Raw genomic sequence first — 15,996 nt, forward strand, 5'->3', positions numbered from 1 at the left:
CCACTCTTCAGATACGTTTCAAGTATCACATAGCCTTTGTGTGTGTGGTTTTTCCTGCACATGTTTTGTTGTTTGTGGTTTGTATTTTTTTTTTTTAATTTAAAATGATTATTGGACCCAAAGGCTTTCTTATTATTAGATTATGAAAAAAAGAGCTGGTAATATTAATGAATGCTCTGAAAGCACATATACAAGCAATAGACATACAATTGTTTGGGTTTTGAGAGAAGAAAGCAATCAGTGGGATAATTTTCTTCTTGTATTATTGTTCAGCTTTAAGTGCATTCTAGCATGTTTATTTCAAAGGCAGTGAAATTTAGCTAACTTCCATTTCATTGCTGTCAAACATGACAGCACTGATTTAAGTGACATTCTTATCCTGTTTCTCAGCAGAAATGATTTTGTTATATATAGCGTGTACTAGTGTTTCGGAATATTAAAGTAGCTATAACAACTTCTAAAATAAGGAAAGCCCACTGTATCCAAGAGTGGTGTGAAAATGAGGGAAAGAAAAACCAAAATCCAAATAACCAAGTTCTTTTTTTTTTTTTTTTTTTTTTTAGCTCTTCGGGTGCATTGTTTATAATGTTTGCAGGTACAATGGAACAAAAATCAAAAGTACTCCTGTCTGACCTTTTCAGAACTATGTAGTTTGTTCAGCCAGTTCAGCAGTTACTTGCATATTGTGCTGCAAAACAACTTGATGTCAATATACTGATGTATATTGATGTTTTTACCTAATTTGTATATCATCTCATTAGACGTTAAAACCCCCAGAACAACACACCAAACCCCACAGAATGCCTCTCCAGAGTCTGTAGCCTCTAGAATACAAGTACCGTGTTTCCTAGGCGATACGTTGTTTGAATACCTGTTCTGTTAAAGTACTGCAAACCTGGGCACATGGAAGAGAGCTCTGGTAAGAGGTCTGATCCAAAAGGCAGCTGTGCTGGGTTTTGACTCTCTAGCTCCTCTGGAAGCTTTGCTCTGAAAGTGCTTTTCTTTTCCTAGAGCCTCACTGCTGTGCCGCGCAAACTTTTGCTCTGGTACCTGTACCACACACTGACTATTAGTAAAGCCACAGAATCCACAGGCGCAGTCTGCATTGCCCTTTGAAGTGGCTATGAGGGAAATAAGTGTTATGTGGTTTTTGAAAACAACCTCCTCTTTGCGATTAAAGAAACAGTGCTTTGTAACTTCATTTTTATTTCCATCTTCTCTAATGAAAGTACAAATGCCTGATTCTGCAAATACCTATTTGAAAAAATAAATATTAATGGTGACTTTATGTAGAGTCGATTGCATGTATAGATACTTTGGGGGTTATGTGTTTTGAAAGTTAATGGTAAATAAAGTAGTCATTTTCAGAGGAAATAACTCATCTTTTTATCTTCAATGGCATAAAAAGGCTGAATCAGAAAATAAAATCTCAGCTGCTATAAAACCATCAAAGCATATATGTTTTACAATTATATAGATGTCTGAAATGTGGCACAGGTGCCTTCCAGTTGAAAAAGATTCCATGCAAAGAAGCAGAAAATCTGGAAAGCCTGGTGGACAGGGACAGCCTGGTTATACAGACTACAGGAGGATAGCCCTGTTCTGAGATTAGGGGATTGAGCAAAAAGCCGGCGTGCAGAATTGCGGGTGTTTTTTTTACGTAACAGCTTTAGTAAATATCCTTTAGGACCCAGTGGAAATGTTTGGTGAGGCAAACTTCATGAGTAATGGCCAATCGTTAAGTGGTGATGAGGGAAAAGCTGGGAGTGAGAAGCCCCTGAAAGCCTGTCAAAAGCATCACGTCGGGAAGGCAGCATTTCTGCCGCCGATTGCCGGCGAACACGCAACACCGGAATTAAGAGTTGATTCAATGTTTAAAGCCGGGGGGACTGGTGCTGCAGGAGGTTACTGGAGTGGAGTGTGCCCGGCTCCTGTTACCAGCAGGATGCCTTATTTTGCAAAACTGCTTTTATTAATCTTCTGCTTAGTTCTTCTTGTGGAAAGCAGAAAGCACAGGAGGAGAAGGTGGACAAGCCAGCTGGATGTGCAGAGGGCAAGGTAAAGGTTATTAAACCACCTGTGTTTCTTTTCCTGCAGTGTTACAAATACTACACAGACCTTAAGATCTGCCCTGTCTGTGTCTTTTTGTGTGCAGTGTATGTGGAAGCAGCTTCATATATGTTTTTATAATAGTCTCAGATAGAATAACCAGTTTTAACTGTAAATGGATGCATTTAATGCTAATGTTAGTTAACTCTTAGTGAGGCAAGGTTTTGCAGAGAAGCTGACTGCTTCAGCATGGACTGTGGTCAATGTATTCTTAGCCCTATATGTGAATTACTGAGAGAATGTAGAGAAGCTGCAATTAATAGAGATGTTCAAATCTACACACTGTTTCAGCACTGTTTCAGGAGCACATTATTTACCCTGCTTGCTGGAATATCTGTGCTACTTATTTCACTTAAAGTTGCCTGTTATTTTCTAACAATCTGAGGTGGGAATGACGGTTAGCATGCATGATACTGATTAATAAGAAATAAATCCCTGGAGGTTATCCTGGGATCATAAAATCAAAAGCACATTTTGAAGAACTACATTTTAAAGTCCAGCAAAGGCACAGGAAAGAGTTAAAGGTCTTAGTAAAGTTTATTAGATTTACTATTGCTGAGATTTGACCAGCGGTTTACATTAGAAAAGATAATCTTCCAAACCTGTCAGACAGTCCAAAGTATGTTATCCTTTTTTGTAGTTATGTCATCCAGTGGTAGTTATATCTTACAAGACTGCTCATTGTTCGAAGGGCTCAAAAATAAAATTGGGTTAATCCACCTTATTAAATGGCTTCACTAAGGCTGTAAACCTCCATGGTTTAATTTATTTTCATTCATTTGTTTGGTTTAACACTCAATACTTTTATAGGGAGTGTTGTTAATTGAACATCTTGCAATGAAATGTTGTGATATAGTTGAAAGCAAAGAATACCTAATGTGCTCTGGTTTATACTACTTATTGAGAATCTACAGTAGCATATGCTGTTAGTGACGTAAATGTTATAAAGCTGAAACAGCTATGACCTGATCCTGAAATCCTAAAGCCAACTGAAGTTTTACCACTGATTTCCATAGAATTGCTGTTATGGAATGAGATCTTTCATTTAACTCTGAAGTTTTTTCCAAATCTCTGTTCTGGAGAATGCAGGGGATTCAGCAGTAGCATTTCCTTGCAAACCATTCACATGTAGTAGAGATCGTCTACTTTGAAGGACCAAAATAGTATAAATCATTCTTTTGCCCCAGAGTGATGCCATTCTCTGGGTTACAATTGCTTGAATCTTTGATACGTCATTTAAACACTGAAAATTATATACAATTTCTACAGTGCTGTTAGGAAGCTGTGATAAAGTGGAAGTCAAAGCACTGCTGAAATAATTTCTATAAATTAATTTACTGTAAAGAATGACTGCTATTATTTGGTTTCCCGTGGAATAATGGCTTCAATGAACAGCTAGGTAGAATCTGAGCAACTATATACCTTATATATTCACACACGTTATTTATATGTATATATACGCATTTCATATGCAATATACTTTGAAAGTATATGAAATCAAGTTTTAGCACATCCCTGCCCATGTCAGGGGAGTTGGAACTAGGTGATCTTAAGGTCCTTTCCAACCGTAATTATTTTATGATTTTGTGAAATGTGAATGACGTTTTAAATACAGAAAATTCTGCAATATTAAAAACTGTATTGAGTAGTGACATTGATATTTCAAATTCCCAGTTATGTATAAAAAGAATATAGTTGTGTCTAAACCAGCAGTGAATAGTGGACTCTTCTAGTAAGAGGAAATGAAAACCAGTTCCTATGCTGTTTCTTTAATCATGTAAAAGAAATGAGTGTCCTTTTTAATAATTTCATCACATTTTCTATTTAGTATTTCTCTTGCTGCCTTACCACAAGAAGTACAGTAAATTTTACAGTAAACATATTAGCCAAGAAAATGCATTCTGATGTTTGGGAATCTACATGTAATAAGTTTGACATTTTGTGTCCTTTAAGGTGATACAGCAGCCTGATCTGGTGATATTTATATTGATTTCAAGAAGCTAGCTTGGGTTGTGCAAGTGCAGAACATCTTCAGTTCTGCAGTTCATTACTTGAATGCTGCATAGAGGTTCTTTGCCATGGAGCTTTGAGGGCCTGGGTACCTGGTCCTGCAGGCAGTGAGACAGTAATCTGCTAAGTGTACGCAGAAGTGCACTGTTGAGCCTGTGCCTGCATGGGAAAGGAATATGGCAAAAGGCAGGTTAGGGCTGTGGAAGTAGGAACCCAAGTTAAGAAGTGCCAGGTTAAGTGCTGTCTGTGCATCCTTAATTCTTCCCTTTGTTCTACGTTAATACTGAGCTGCAACGTGTTATTTTCCTTACAAGCGGTATTCAGTCTGCATGCTGAATGGGTAACGTTTGCTTAATTAGAAGCTGTCATGTTTAATTTCCCATTACTCCTGCATCCCCCACCTCCCTGATAACAACTCCTCTACAAATTGAAGTATGACTTAAAGAAATAACTGCCCTGTGCATCATTGCTGTGGTCATTGCCCGGTGCAGCTTCACACTATGCTCTGGAGAGCCCGGGCTTTGCATAGGAAACTGGAGCATGCTCATGGAGTAACAACTCCTGGCTTTGTACTTTGATAGTAGTTTTTTCACATTTTCCAGGGATCTGTCATTCTCTGTCGTTTATATTGCAAAACTGGGTGAAGGATATTGGTGACACCTATTTGCATGAAGTTGAGGGCATTCGTGCTGATGTACAGGCTGCCAAGTGGTGCACAAAATCCAGGACTCACAACTAACAGAATGGTTGGTTAAACTTCTTGTCGTCCCTGTTGTACTGTTATCGTAGAATCTCTCAAATAAAAAGTTAGAGGAGTATTTCCGCCCTTTTAGTATTCGGAAAAGTGCAGCGTTGCAGCTCTTGCTGCCTTCCTAGGTAAAAACCCTCTTTTCCTGCTGCTGTGGAGGGAAATGGGTGGGTTTGTCATTGTTTAAAGTCAGAAGACAAAGCACAGAAACTACTTGTACCGAAGCAACCCCTCTTCCTCCTTGGGGCTGCCCCACGAAGCAGCTGTTCCAGTGGTTCTGGTATTGGGCTGGCAGAGGTTGGCCGCAGAGTGCTGCTCGGGCACAGAGGTGTCAGACCAACGCGATTGCTGTCTTTTGCAGTCACATCTATAAAAGGAACCACGACGTGACCAAAACCTGGAAAGGAAAGACAGAGCAGCTTCTCAGGGTCGATGACCACGACTTCACCATGCGGCCAGCTTTTGGAGGTGAGAATAAAGCAGTTGTCTTGATTTCATGCTCATCTAATTAAATACAACCTAATTAGCTAAATAAAAGTAATTTAATTAATGAAAAAAACCAACCGCAAACCTCTGGCCAGGTGCACCAGTGTGAAGAGAAAGGGCTTGGGTGGTTTTAGGAGATGTTCAAGGCAGTTCAGAAAGGCTTCATCCTCACAGCCTCACAGCTCACAGCCCTCCATGCTCTGTACAGCTCCTACAACCCTTCCTGTTGCTAAGCTGGCTCTTCTTTGGCTAGTGCTCCCCAGAGCTCAGGATGTGCCAGTCCATGCTTCAGTCTGTTGAGAAGGTGAATGGGGTGTGGGTTTTAATGTTGTAGTTGGGACATTGCAATGAGCTTTTCAGCTGATGTGATCAAACTGCGAAGTAACAAGCTACTTGCAATCCTGTAGATTCTCTGTCCTCCTCTTCTCTCCCTATGGCCTTTAAAGAGAGCAGTCTGGGAAGCTCCTGTGGCTGCTTTTGAAGCAGTAACTTTTCTTGGCTTCATTCTTCTCCACTCAGATAGGAGCCACTATCATTTAATTATCTTGCTGCAAATACATTGTCTTCCGAGCATTTTCACTACTTGCTACGAGGCTGGTGCTGATGTTTCTGGGAGATGGTGTTTCTGGTGCTGAGGAGCATCCCGGCTAGCCCCAAGGACAGATACAGCATGCATTGTATGTAGTTGCAGGCACTGAATGGACAGGACCATGTGCAGCTTGTAAATTATGGCAGTGGGAAGGAGGAGAATCCCAAATACTTGCCTCTTTCCAGCTCATGAGATGGCAGTCACTACTGAGTGACTCACTGAGGGTGTCCGTCCACACCATGTTTTGTCATACTAAAATGCAAGGGAATAGAGCAAGCAGAGAAAAATAGCTCAAAGAGAGAGCACCGCTATGGGATCCTTGTTTGTCTTGGTGACTTTAGGTTGAACAGAGTTGGTTTTAACTGTAAATGGTTTTTCCAGCCAGTAAAGCCAGTGACAAACTCTGCTTGTCCCAACAGGAAAGGATCAGGCTTTCTCTTCAGCAGGCAAAAAACAGTGCTGGTGTCAGAGAGGGAACTTTGCTGGTCTTCTAGGTAGCAGAGGAAAGCTTCAAAGCAAAAGGTTCAAAACCCTGAGAAACCCAGATTGTTAAAGTTGAGGATGCCGAGTTAGGTTTTCAGATTTAATCTTTTTTTAAAGCCAACTTCATTTTTTGGGGCTTGGTTGATGGCTTCTGAATGCCCAGCGTGGACAGACTGGAAGTGCTGATCCCTCCTCACTGAAGCTGTTACCACTCTGACCAAAAACCTATTGAGAAAAATCCTAACAGCCTTCTTTATAAAGAAAAAACATAGTATTTCTTTAATTTTTGATCAAAACCTCTTTATCTTCAGAGCTACAGGAGACAAAGTTGGGGTATGAGTAAAGCTGTGCAGGAGCTGAATGTGATAAGGAGCACTATGGCTTTGTTGAGGCTCCAGCCTTGGAAAGCATGAGTTACAGTCACAGCAATAGCTCGGGTGCCACAGGTCTTGCACAGCTTCAGAACTGTGCCGTGTATTTTTAGTGACAGATATAAGCCAGATGGAAAAATATGTAAGGGAAAGAAAACAAAAGTCTGGTAGGAGGTGATCCTCTTCTGTAATGTTATTCGTCAGGCAGTCACAGTGATTTGTTATGCACTGTGAGTCTTTCCAGTTTGTAGCTGCAGCAGTGCCAGTCAAACTGCCGTGGTCTGACCTGCATAGGATGAAAAGGCTTTTGTACTGCAAAAGCAGAGTAGGGGAGCTCGTGGGATGTGTGTGACTAACTGGTTGCTGCCTTGTGAGAGCAGCTTGAGGAACACTAATGGAGAGCCCAGCCCCATGGGGTTGCACTGGGCCTGTGATGTTACGGTGAAGTTGGGAAAGGCAACTCAGCTCTGGAAAACATAAATTATATCATAAGGAAATTGTGAGTGACTTTAGGTTACAAGGAAACTCAGTACTCCAGATATGATGGTTCCCAAGCCTAATGGAGTAATGGGCAGCTCTTAACCTTCAATGTTTCTGGTGGACCAGCCCACAGCTTCACCACTGAGCTTTAAGCTAAAAAGGGGATGTAGCTGCTTTATGCTGGCCGCAGTGACTCTTCCTGGTCTGCAGAGGACAGTCAGCAAGCTGCCAGCTCGGCACAGCTTTGAGCACTGGACAGAGCAGGCTGGGGTTATGCAAGCTGAAACAGAGGAAAAACATTAGAGAAAGGTGAAGGGGTTTTCAAGAAAAAGTATGTTTGCCAGTGAGCAAGCAAATGTTGTGTAAGTTGTGTTATTAACAGCCCAGTAAGCACGGCTGCCTTGCCTGCTTTCAGCCCATTAGAGACAGGCTATTGGGTACAGTGGGAATGACAAAGTTTTTTGCTTTGCCGACGTTCAAGGTAGCCTCCATACGCTAGAATGGACAGCAGTTGTTTTTGACCCTTACGGAGTTATCTCCATGTTAGTGACCCTGTTCTAGCTAGCAGATGTTCAGGTATTATTTACAAATATTAATATCTAAAGATTATGTAAATGTTTGTTTTGCTGTCTTCCTTAAACATCCATTTTAAGCATTTCATCTATGACATCTCGTATTTTACAGGGAGCCTGTGAATAAGCGGCTTTAGTTGATACTTAAAATAGCTGTATCTCCTTTGTTGAGGAGCAGACTAATGCTGCACTTTTATTATATTTCTTCATAGCCTAATAGCCTAACATCAGCTGGTCCTTGCTGCCCTCTCTGGGCAGCGTTTTTGTCAGGGTGGATGAACAGTGGGGTGAACAGAGCCTATGATGTAGTTCACTTAGTGTTCATATCAAGGGCTGGGATAAAGCTTGCTTCTCCTTGGATGACCAGCCGTCAGAGAGATGCAGAGGAAAGAAACCTTCTGCAGCTAATGAGCACATCTCAGTGGTGGCTGCCTTGAAGCCACCCACACCTAAGAGGTCCTAAACATATATATACATATGTATATGTATACATTAAAAAAAGAAATATATACACAAACACACATACATGCAGAAACACTGAAGACTTTTGCAGCTTGCAGACATGGGATCTCTGATGGACATTTGCAAGCCTCTCTGGGTACACACTAGATATCTGACAGCAAAGAAATCTCAAAACCTGCTTGTTTCCCACACAGATATTTTTATCTCAGGGCCTACATCTGCCTCACTCCTTCAAAGACAGATGAGGGGACAGAGAGGAAACAATGAGCCTTTGAAATCACTGCCAAAGAGAAAAAATAGAGATGTCACAAAGGTTTAGTCTCAGAGCTGGAGTGGAAAACTGACTCCGGGCATTTCCATGGTACATGCTCTTCCCTATCTTCCAAAGCCTGTTAAAAATAACCCCCATGCTTGTGTCCAGTACCTGTTTCTGTCTGGGAACTGATTCACTCTTTGCAGCTTTCATGCTGCTCCTCAGTGGCTGGGTGTAGGTGCCGAGACACACTGGGGTATGACATGCTTTGACGCTGGGCACCTTCTTCAGTCATTCCTGAGCAGGACTTGTGGAAACCTCCTGTGTTCCCTGCAGGGGGTAGCCCCAGACCAGACGTCCCATTTAGCCTGGGGCAGAGTTTGGCATTCAAACTGGAGTTTTTGCAAGGAGAAACAAGGCACAAGCCACAAAGTCTTGTCAGTGCCAGAACCCACCCAAAATGGAGAGTTGCTGGGACTGTCTGTTCTCCTTGTACAACCACTGAATGCAGATGCAGTGGGTCTTCTCTAAAAGTATTCCGAACATCACCTTTTCTACATGCAGCACCTAAGCTGAATAAGTAATGGCTTTCACTGAAAAGTCTGTCACAAAACAGAGCAGCTTAATGCAGGGGAAAGAGAAATGAGGGAATACTCTTGCCGCTGATCCGCAGGACAACCGGTTGTGAACTTGGCAAAGAAATAAAGACACACAAAGCCACAAACACTCTGACAGGCTGGCTCCTGAGAATGTTTTTAATACCCCAGTTTTCAAATCAAACTATTCAAAATTATTCAAACTATTTTCAAATCAAACTATTGCCTTGCCTCAAGGCAATAAGGCTCTGCCTTACTGTGCTTGCATCAAAATATTGAGGCAAGGACACTGATATGCAGGAATTTACTGATGCAGTTTTGGCAGGCGCTACCTTTACAGCATGAAGATGCAAGGGTGCTGCATCATGTCCCAGGTAAATCTTATGCAGAAATTGTGGGGCTAATGCATACTGCGCAATAAAACAGAAAGCACAAGCACTCCCGTCAGCCCCAGATTGTGCTTCAGGTCACTTAAATCCTTTCTCAACATGCAAATATAAATATCTCCTTTGGAAGGAAAATCTCCTGTTTTCTATTTCCGGCTTCTGTATTGTCAAATTTATTAATGACTGTGCAAGTGTCTTGAGCTTGCTTAGAAGCTGCCACTGTGCTGAGATGCAAGGGAAATAGTTTATTCGTGGGTTCATCTCCATGCTGCAAGTGGAATTCTGTGACTTTTATGAAGTTCTTTAGGAGTGCGGGGTTTGCTTTCTGGTTGTATCAGTCCTGCTGAATTAGGATGTGTGTTCCGCAAGATATTGCTATGACAGTGACGGAGATAATGGATGTTGACATGTTTTCTGGAAGAAATGCTTCTGTTGAAGGTTATACAGTTTTTTTTTCTAGACCTTGATCTATAAATACTTGAGCTCAAGTTTAATTTGAATAATCGCATGAATTTGCCTGACACTTTCCAGAGACCTTGAAGTATGAGCTGAAAAGCTCTGCTGGGCTCCAGTCTTTGAGCAAAGCAGCACTGCTTCCTCTTCTCCACAGCTTTCACAAGGATCCATTTACCTTCCCACCCAGCAGTGAACATCCTAGAGAGGACACTGAGCTTTGAGAGCTCTCCAGTGGTCCAGTATTCAGGTCTTTTGCTGCTTGTAATTCTTCAAGCTGATCCTTCTCTATTTCCTCTCTCTGAGGAAAGAATTAATACTGATAAAATATTGTTTATGAAAAGGAAAAGGTACCTAATGAGGGCTTTTTTACATTTAATGGGATAATCTAGGCTACCTATTAGTGTGTCACATACTATCTCAGCTGTTTGTTTCCCTTTCGATTTGAACCTTCCTCATCCTCTGCTCCCTGTCAATAAAGAGGTTTTTGTTTGCTCATCCCTAGTGGAATTTGATGGGGAATTTGGCAAAGCACCTGGAGCCCCAGGCAGTTACGGTCCCAGGAGCTGAGCTGGTGCCACCAAAGGCAGAGGGCTCTCTGACCGGCCACCCCCTCCCTGCCTGTCTCCTCTGGCCCTGATGACATACTTGGCCACCTGACAGGTCTTTTCCTGGGCTGATTCAAGTCACTGTCTAGGAAATAAACAGCCCAATTGCTGCTGCTTGTTGTGGCGGGGTTAATTTTCGGTGGGTCAGTGAGCTGAACAGTCTTACAGCAGGTCCCACAGCAACCTCAGTCCGCTCCTCTATGCAGATTCACCCTTTGCTCAGAGTCATTCCCTGTGTAATTTGGGGAGGGGTCTGAAGACTGTTCTCACCTGCTGAATGAGCACACCTGGGTTGTGAAACCCTGTGTGTAAGAAGGAAACAATCTTCAGCACTTCTCAGCCTTGCTGCTAGACATGGTTGTAACAACCTGTCCTTCATTTCATCAGTGGGTGCAGACTGGGGCTTTGTGAGTTTCGGGGAATACCTGGAGGAAGGGAAACTGAACACTACCAGGGTGAGAATTTCCTTGGCCTCCAGTGATTCCTTGTAATAAGTCAGCCACTGAAAGAAAACAAGATAGGCTCATGTAATGGGAGTGAAAAACCTTACCAAAGTCTCTGGGCTCTTGAGAAACACCCGAGTGCTGATTAATTGGAATTTCTCCCCAGGTAAAACTTCCTGCATACAACCTGCAGCTTGGACAGACATCACCAAGACATCAATAAGAATGAGCAAATATTTGCTGGCATTTTTTCAAGCATGAAGTGCAGAACTGTGTCTCAATGTGATACATAGGTGTTTGTAAGCATCTAGGAGTCAATGAATCACAGAATCACAGAATGGTTTGGTTTGGAAGGGACCTTAAAGCTCATTCAGTTCCAACCCCCTGCCATGGGCTGGGACATCTCCCACCAGACCAGGTTGCTCAAAGCCCTGTGCAACCTGGCCTTGAACACTGCCAGGGATGGGGCAGCCACAGCTTCTCTGGGCAACCTGTGCCAGTGCCTCAGCACCCTCACAGGGAAGAATTTCTTCCTAATGTCCAATCTAAATCTACCCTCTGTCAGTTTAAAGCCACTTCTCCTTGTCCTGTCACCACATGCCTTCATAAAAACTCCCTCACCAGCTTTCCTGTAGACCCCTTCATGTACTTGAGGGCTGCTATATGGTCTCTGAAAGCCATTTAAGAGTGCTTGGGTTAGCCATGTTTTGGTTTCATTGCTGGGGGCAACACTCATTTAAATTGGAAATGGTGGTGCTGAGCAGCAGTCTACAATGAAATTTTGATACAGGGTTTCTAGTAATAAAGGAGTGTGTATTTATTACAAGTTATTTTATGCTTATTTAATCTTTGTGAATTGTCTAGTTGCTACTTTTAAAGCTATGTAAAAGTAATAATATCAGTGAGGCATATAAATCAAAATGGTGGTGGGCTCTTCAAAGATTAATGTAACTTGCCTTGTTGATAGGAAATGAGAAACCCCCAAGGAAGAGCTCATTGCTTGCAGCTTATTCTTCTCAGTCGCCTGTTCTTGGGCTAAATTTGTTCATAAAGGCCGAAGGTTTATGGTGGGATGGTTCAATTTTTGTAAACATATGCAAACATTTCATCCAGGCTCTGGATTAGCAGGGCAGAGAGTCAGTGTTGCAGCAAATGCCAAGGGGAAGATAATGCAGTGTTTCAAAGGGGCCTTACATGTTTACTCACTGACTCTTCCTCCAGCCCCCACATGAAGAATCATGGACAGAAACGAATGATGTAAGTTCAGAAATGTTTGCCATGCCACCTCATAGTGCTAATTAAATACAGGTTACATAAAAGAGCAGTTATTTACATATCTAAATCTCATTCTTCTACAGGCCCTGCAATTCCTGTTGGGGTGGATGTGCAAGTTGAAAGCTTGGACAGTATTTCTGAGGTTGACATGGTGCGTAATCCTCTTTTAAGTCTCAGTTATTTCTAGTCATGAAAAAACCCTCCCACTTGAAATCTGTGGGTGTCAGACTACTGGTTGGGTGAAAGTAATGGCAGCATTTGGCAAATTCAGAGAGGTTGATAGAACCAAATACTTGATAACACCAGGTGATCAAAGGCTCATCTTTGTATCTTCGGGTAAGGATCAAAAGTATGATAGAAAAAGGGACCTTAACTGGGAGAATAATCAGTGCTATGAAGGATCTATCACAACCAAAAATACAAGCAGCTGCCTCAGAAGGTTTGAAGGTACATGGTGAAGTTCACGCAAGCCACGCTCACTGCAAGTTTTCTTCCTTAGGGAACAGTTGAGTTCATTTGTTTAAAATGCAGAGTTCTGGAGGCACACTAGAAAATTAAGTTGGCAACATAAATGAGGAGGAGCTGCTCCTTCTTCATCGCTGGGAGTAACTTCACCAGGGTGTGTGAGTGCCTGAACTGCCTCTGCCACAGTGGAATTTGGTGTGTGGGAACAGGCTTTCAGTCACCAATGATGCTGTTCAGGAAATTTGCGCCAAGTTCAATTGTGATTTAATATCTTCGTTTCTTTATTAAATAAAAAGGAGGAAGAAACATATGAAGTTGCTAACTCTCAGCAGGTTTACAAGGTGTTCTCAGCAAGGGGAGGCACTAGTCTACACAAAACATGAAGACCTAAAGGAAGAGCTTTAGATGATAGTTTTTACTATGGTGAACATCTTGATTAAAACAAGGAAGCTTGCCTGCCTGGATACTGAAAGAGAGGATGTGGGGGGATGCATGCAAAGTAGTGCCCGGGCACCTGTGTATGCTCATTTGCTGTGCCTTCAGCAGGTACTGCCATTCTCTCAGTTTGTTATAAAGCTTGCTTCCTAAGGGATGTCTGACTGATGCCACATTGGTTCCTGTCCCACTGTGCTCTGATGATGGAGCTGCCCAGAGGCATATCAGCTGCCTGGATGGCCTGGTTTCAGCTGGGATAGAGTTAATTTTCTTCCTAGTATCTGATGCAGTGCTGTGTTTTGGCTTTAGTCTGAGAACAATGCTGGTAGCACACCCGTGTTTCAGTTGTTGCTCAGTAATGCTTACTCTGACCAAGGACTTTTCAGTCTCATGCTCTGCCAGTGAGGAGGGGCACAGGAAGCCAGGAGGAAGCAGAGACAGGACACCTGACCCAAACTAGCCAAAGAGGTATTCCATACCACGGCACGTCATGCCCGGTATAGAAACTGGGGGCAGTTACCAGAAGGGGCTGGTCATTGCTTGAGTCAGGCTGGGTACTGGGTACTGGGTACTGGGTACTGGTACTGGTACTGGGTACTGGGTACTGGTCAGTGTCTGGTGAGCAATTGTATTGTGCATCATTCATCTTTCTGGGGTTTTATTCTCCTCTCTCTTTTTTTTTCCTTTTATTATTAGGATTATATTTTACTTTATTTCTGCCATGGTCAGAGGGGGAGGTGTCTGGCCTGCTCTGCCCCTTGCAGGGCAGCAAGCTGAGGGCTGACAATAAACTTCTTTGACAAATCCATGAAAACCTATTGGCAACACAAGACTGTTGCCAGGCAGCCCTTTGAAATGGAGAGTCAGCTTAGCCAAAGGTTTGTCACTGACTAAACAAAATCAGGTGGTGGTTTCAGAAAGCAGTTGTTGTGTGTTTAGGAAGAGATCCCAGCCTGTGGGATTGCTGCCTGCCTGGACTTGGCAGCTGTGGCTCCCATAACCACTTGCTTAATTGGGACTATAAAGAAAACAAGTGTATTTGACCTCTCAGCATGAGAGAATAGATTCAGCTCTGAAAGCAAGCAGCTGCCAGGTTGGGATCAACTAACAGATGTTTTCCTTTGTGTGACTGGAGCTCCTCCCCCCTCAATGAGCTTAAAAAGGAGATTTATTTATACATTTGTATCATAGGAAAACCAGTTCCCTCATTTAGTTGCTTTTTGCAACAATTTAGTTCCTTCGGGGGTAAATTAAGCTAATTTTGAACATGCTATTGATATCATAGTCCTTCAAGATAATTTTGCCAGGACTGAAGAATTGTTTCCTCAGGGGACTGCTTCTCTTGGGGCTTATTTATATTCCTTTTGGGACTGAACATGACTGGGCACTGTAATACATTCATTGGTTGTTTATGTTTTGTTTTAGCTGAAATTATTTTGTCAGGAAAATCTGTTCACAAAGACCAGGAAATAAACAGAAGTTTAGAGGGGAGGGATTTCATCTACCTGGTAGGAGTGAGTTTTCTTTCTGGTGTTTCCTAGATGGAAAGAGCAACACTGACAGACCTCCTTTGGTTCTCTTCCTTTCTTGTGAAGGATTTCACTATGACTTTGTACTTAAGGCACTACTGGAAGGACGAGCGTCTCTCATTTCCCAGCACCACCAACAAGAGCATGACCTTCGATGGCAGGCTGGTGAAGAAGATCTGGGTCCCTGATGTCTTCTTTGTGCATTCCAAAAGGTCCTTCATTCACGATACCACCACAGACAACATCATGCTGCGTGTGTTCCCTGATGGTCATGTCCTCTACAGCATGAGGTAATGGTGCAGCCCTGCTGCTCCTGAGCATCCCCTGGGGCTTCATTGTCAGTTCTGCTCCAGCATGGCTTCGGTGATCACCAGGACTGCTACTGCCAGCCCTGGTATTCCCGCTGCTGATGCAAAGCCCTGTTTTCCAGCATGTCCAGTGCAAAAAGATCCATGGGAAACTGCGGGAAACCATGCTGTGGGCAGTTACAGGATAATCTCCTCCCAGGGAAAGCATTCCCCCCAGCTGTTTGCAGTCAGAGGAGAGCTTAGTCGAGCAGGAATGTTTGTCCCGGGGTCAGTGTGTGATTAAACTAGAAGCTGATGATATACCAGATGGTGACCTCTATAATTATCCTATTTTGCTTCCTGTTTAGAAACACTTTTTTTTCCTTTTTCTTTCGTTTTTTTTTGGCATTTGCATGTTGATGTAAAGGTTTACATTTACTGAAACTGAAATGACTGTTAAAGACACCTACACTCCCTGGTTTTCTAGCAGATCTGTGTGCTGGAAGAATCCTGAGGCACATCTGTCATGACCTGAAGGGTTACCTGGCCTGCAGGGGTATACAGATCGTGACTGTGGGCTTGCAGGACTCTAATACACAAGGACATGAAGGCTTAATCCCCTGAACTTCTCTATCTTATCACGGATTACCAAAAATACCACAAAAATCACCACTATCAAGTAAACTACCACAAAATCACCACTAGCAATATACCTGTGATTAATAAAGTGTGTGTGTATATATAACTCCAGAAGTGGGCCAGTCTCCAGTTTCAAAGATGTAAGTTAACCACAACTGACTGAGCAAGAGTTAAGTGGATAATTTGATACATAAAATCCAAGGAGCACGAGAATCTGCATGGTATTTGGGCTTGGTGGTGTTTAGGACAGTCAGAGTGTGATCCAGCTGACCACGCATGGGTATTCAGTGGTTCTGAAAATGCCCTCAGGTGTCTTG

At 42.6% G+C, this 15,996-nt stretch overlaps 1 protein-coding gene across 1 annotated transcript in view; it reads left to right on the plus strand.

The window, feature by feature from the left end:
* Positions 1-644: 644 nt before the first annotated feature.
* The window catches only part of GABRR2 (gamma-aminobutyric acid type A receptor subunit rho2), a 31,886-nt gene continuing 16,534 nt past the window's right edge, over positions 645-15,996 (plus strand). The window contains exons 1-4 of the mRNA XM_061460300.1: positions 645-2,058; positions 5,229-5,335; positions 12,408-12,475; positions 14,820-15,043. Of these exons, the coding sequence (XP_061316284.1) occupies positions 1,700-2,058; positions 5,229-5,335; positions 12,408-12,475; positions 14,820-15,043 (758 nt within the window). The 5' untranslated portion in view covers positions 645-1,699. The remainder of the gene's footprint in view (positions 2,059-5,228; positions 5,336-12,407; positions 12,476-14,819; positions 15,044-15,996) is intronic.

Source organism: Pezoporus flaviventris, unplaced genomic scaffold, assembly GCF_033815535.1.
Source record: "Pezoporus flaviventris isolate CSIRO_AGI_PZ_B2104156 unplaced genomic scaffold, CSIRO_AGI_Pfla_v1 ptg000031l, whole genome shotgun sequence".
Taxonomy (NCBI): Eukaryota; Metazoa; Chordata; class Aves; order Psittaciformes; family Psittacidae; genus Pezoporus; species Pezoporus flaviventris.